The sequence below is a fragment of the Sinocyclocheilus anshuiensis genome, unplaced genomic scaffold, assembly GCF_001515605.1.
Source record: "Sinocyclocheilus anshuiensis isolate Anshui unplaced genomic scaffold, SAMN03320099.WGS_v1.1 scaffold1365, whole genome shotgun sequence".
Lineage (NCBI taxonomy): Eukaryota > Metazoa > Chordata > Actinopteri > Cypriniformes > Cyprinidae > Sinocyclocheilus > Sinocyclocheilus anshuiensis.
In genome coordinates this window covers 1,312,409-1,315,525 of record NW_015551032.1, presented here as the reverse complement: position 1 = coordinate 1,315,525, position 3,117 = coordinate 1,312,409, and the positions used below count along the sequence as shown (strand labels likewise).

The following is a 3,117-nucleotide window of genomic DNA, read 5'->3' as shown; positions in this document are numbered from 1 at the left end:
AAATGCAGAGCACTAATTCCAAGTATGGGTCACCATACTTGGCCACATGTCACGTCACTTTCACTTTCACTTTAATTTTCACTCAAGCCCTACCCCCTCGGCGGCCCGGGAAATCATAGCTGCCATCTCCGGCCATCGCTTTCCCTCCGATGCTCAGATCGACATCTGGTCGGGGGATACCACTGGTACGCTCTTTAAAGAGTGCCCAGTGCGTTCCGTGGGTCGCTCCACTGGATCGGATGTGCAAGAGGAGGGATGGTCCCAGAGGGTTGGTTCCCTGCGGGGTTTGCCATCACTGTAACCCTCAAACCGCCTGCACTACTGCTGGAAGTGGTTCTCGTCTGTCCGCCAGAACGAGCCCCGATCGGAGGTGCAAGAGGAGTGATGGTCCCCAGAGGGTTGGTTCCCTGCGGGGTTTGCCATCACTGTAACCCTCAAACCGCCCGCGCTACTGCTGGAAGTGGTTCTTGTCTGAACGAGCCCCAGATCGCGGCAGCGGCAATGGGACTCCGCCCCCTTGCGAGTAGCGGAGCTTGGTTCACAGCTCCGAGATGGTCATGTTCCCGCAATGAGAACATGATTCATCCACGAAGGCCACCTCAGCATGCTTGATGCCCAGACACATGAGGCAGCGATCGTGACCATCACCCGGTGCCAGGTAACGACCGCACCCAGAAACGCATGGGTGAAACGGCATCCTTATAAGGATGATCTGTTGTCTTTATAAAGACGCACCCGTGTAGCTCTTTGGTCTATCGAAGCGATATCCCAATTCGTCGGTCACCGACGTGACTCGGAGTGACCGACTGAAAGGGAACTGTCAGAAGATTTAGGTTTACATTCATTCTATGTATTTACTGTATATCGTGTCTGAGCTAACATACTCATTTTGTTTAGAGCACAGATAAATGCAAACATATGCTGAAAATCAACATAAAGCATTAGCTGTTATAAGGACTTGTTATCAAACTAAACCACCAACTGCTACTTGGTTTATAATTGTGAAATGTTCACAACATTGGCTATATCTAATGGGGCGATAAAACAAACAAACAAATCAAATTCAGTTTGTATGAAGGAATGCATCCACATGGGCAATGAGGTCATGCCTGGTGGGGGCCTGAGGTTGGATTCTGGGGGCACGGGCGGTTTCAGTGTCTGGGTTCCTTAGCCTCCCCTCATTTTTAATAGCCGGCCTGGTCGGGGTGTGCTCGACCACAGGCAATACTCGCCTCTGCCATCTCGCCCTCAACGAGGCAGCCTGAGTGAGTTTGTGTTCAAGAGGCCAGTCTGCAGTGTTGCCTCTTTTCCAAAATAGCATGCACTCATAGCTCCTGGGCACACAGGCAAAAAAATAGTGGCACAGGTTCCAAGACTGAATTTCGCGGTTCGTTCTAACCCACTCTGATGGATATTTCGAGAGATTGGAACAAAAATGCTACCCAGGTGCAACAATACAATCTTTCCACTTCACACGGAGGCTATTTGATATCACAACCAAAAATGCTTCACATTGCTGTTATGCTTTTATGTGTACATGATTATTTGTTATGATCAACTGATTAGGCACTGCATCTAATAGTAGTAGTATCAGAGACAATACAATGTTCCTGTTTAAATCATAATCAGTCTTGAGTTATTCATTAAACAAATACTCAGTTTAACATAGTTCAGGTGTTCATTTACTCATGGATGTTAAGTGAGAGATAAAGCACGACTGAGAGAGGTCAGCAGTCTCTGTTTACCAGTGTCTCACAAGTTCTGCTGAGATCAAACATGCTCACCTCTGGGTCAACATTCAAGATTTTCCTGTCGTTCTTGCACCTGAAGAGCAGGCCGCTTGAATTCTCTGTGATTACCTCATAGTTTGAGCTGGCATTATGTTTGGCCACCTGTGTACCCCAGTTGTAGAAGCTGAAGAAAAAGTTAGGATTAATGAGTTTATAATGTTTTACAGATAATAAAATGCATGGCTTAAAGGTGTTGACAGAAAAACTCTACAGTATGGATGAATGGCTTTGATGAATATACTGAAGTATATAAACTACTAAGAAAAAAAAAAAAGTTCACCTGACAAAATGTAAGAATGTGTTTTGTGTGCTTTTCACAGAAAGATGAAATAACACATTTGTTCCCAGTTTGATAAAAGGTGCACTTGGAAAGCCAGGTGTTAAGTTGTAGGCTATATAAGGAATTCAGTCTGTTCAATGTTCTAGACTCCAAAATAGAGAGCCAGCTAGCAAATGCCATTCATTGTGTTTCTATATTCTTGTTCTACACTATTGATACAAGTGGAAGGCAAGTGAACAATCATGCTCTTGACATCCACAAAATTATATAAGGGTTGCTTGTTTGCTTTCTGAAACACCTTTATAAAAAATGACCGAAAACAACTTCAATGGATGGAGAACATATTAAATTAAAAGAAAGGAAACAATGCATTATTATTTTTTAACTGCAGGGACTAATGTAATCTAATAGGGAAAGGTGAACTGATAGCTATTAAATGTATTAAGCACAAATTACAAGACATCAGGATTTTTCCGTGTCAGAAAGAATCAGAAATGCAGGGTTTTAAACATCATGTATTTTAAATGTAAAACATGTTTAAGATTTGTATATTTTGTCATTCATGTACTGTGTAAATATGAAGAAATTTCTGTATTGATTTTTCACGTGTGAAATGCCCATAAACTTAAAGGGGTGGTTCACTGTTTTTTTTTCTAGGCTTGATTGTGTTTATGGGGTGCAGTCTAACATGTGTTAATGCTTCATTTAAAAAAAAAAAACGCATTACTTTTCACATAATTTACCTTTATTCTACACCGCTCTGTCCCTTCTCCCATAAACGCGATGATCATTTCCTGCTTTTATGAAGCCCCTCCCTCAGAAATGCGTGATGGGCTCAGATTGGTTAGTGTGTTGTGATTCACTAAACCGCCTCTAGTGCGCATCTGAACGTCACGCCCCTCACCTCAGCGGCATGTGCTCCGGTTGTATTGTAAACAATGGCATCGTCAATATTGCTTATCAGCTTGAGTCCGATTGAAATGCACTGGATATTAGTGAAGAGGATCGTGCAGAACCTGTGCAAGCATGGCTCTTAATGGTATGTTT

General features: G+C 43.1%; 1 protein-coding gene across 1 annotated transcript in view; it reads right to left on the bottom strand.

Annotated features, from left to right (window-relative positions):
- Positions 1-3,117, bottom strand: part of LOC107661266 (uncharacterized protein C4orf22 homolog) — a 65,147-nt gene that overhangs the window by 2,464 nt on the left and 59,566 nt on the right. The window contains exon 5 of the mRNA XM_016450764.1: positions 1,785-1,914. Coding sequence (XP_016306250.1) covers positions 1,785-1,914 — 130 coding nt within the window. The remainder of the gene's footprint in view (positions 1-1,784; positions 1,915-3,117) is intronic.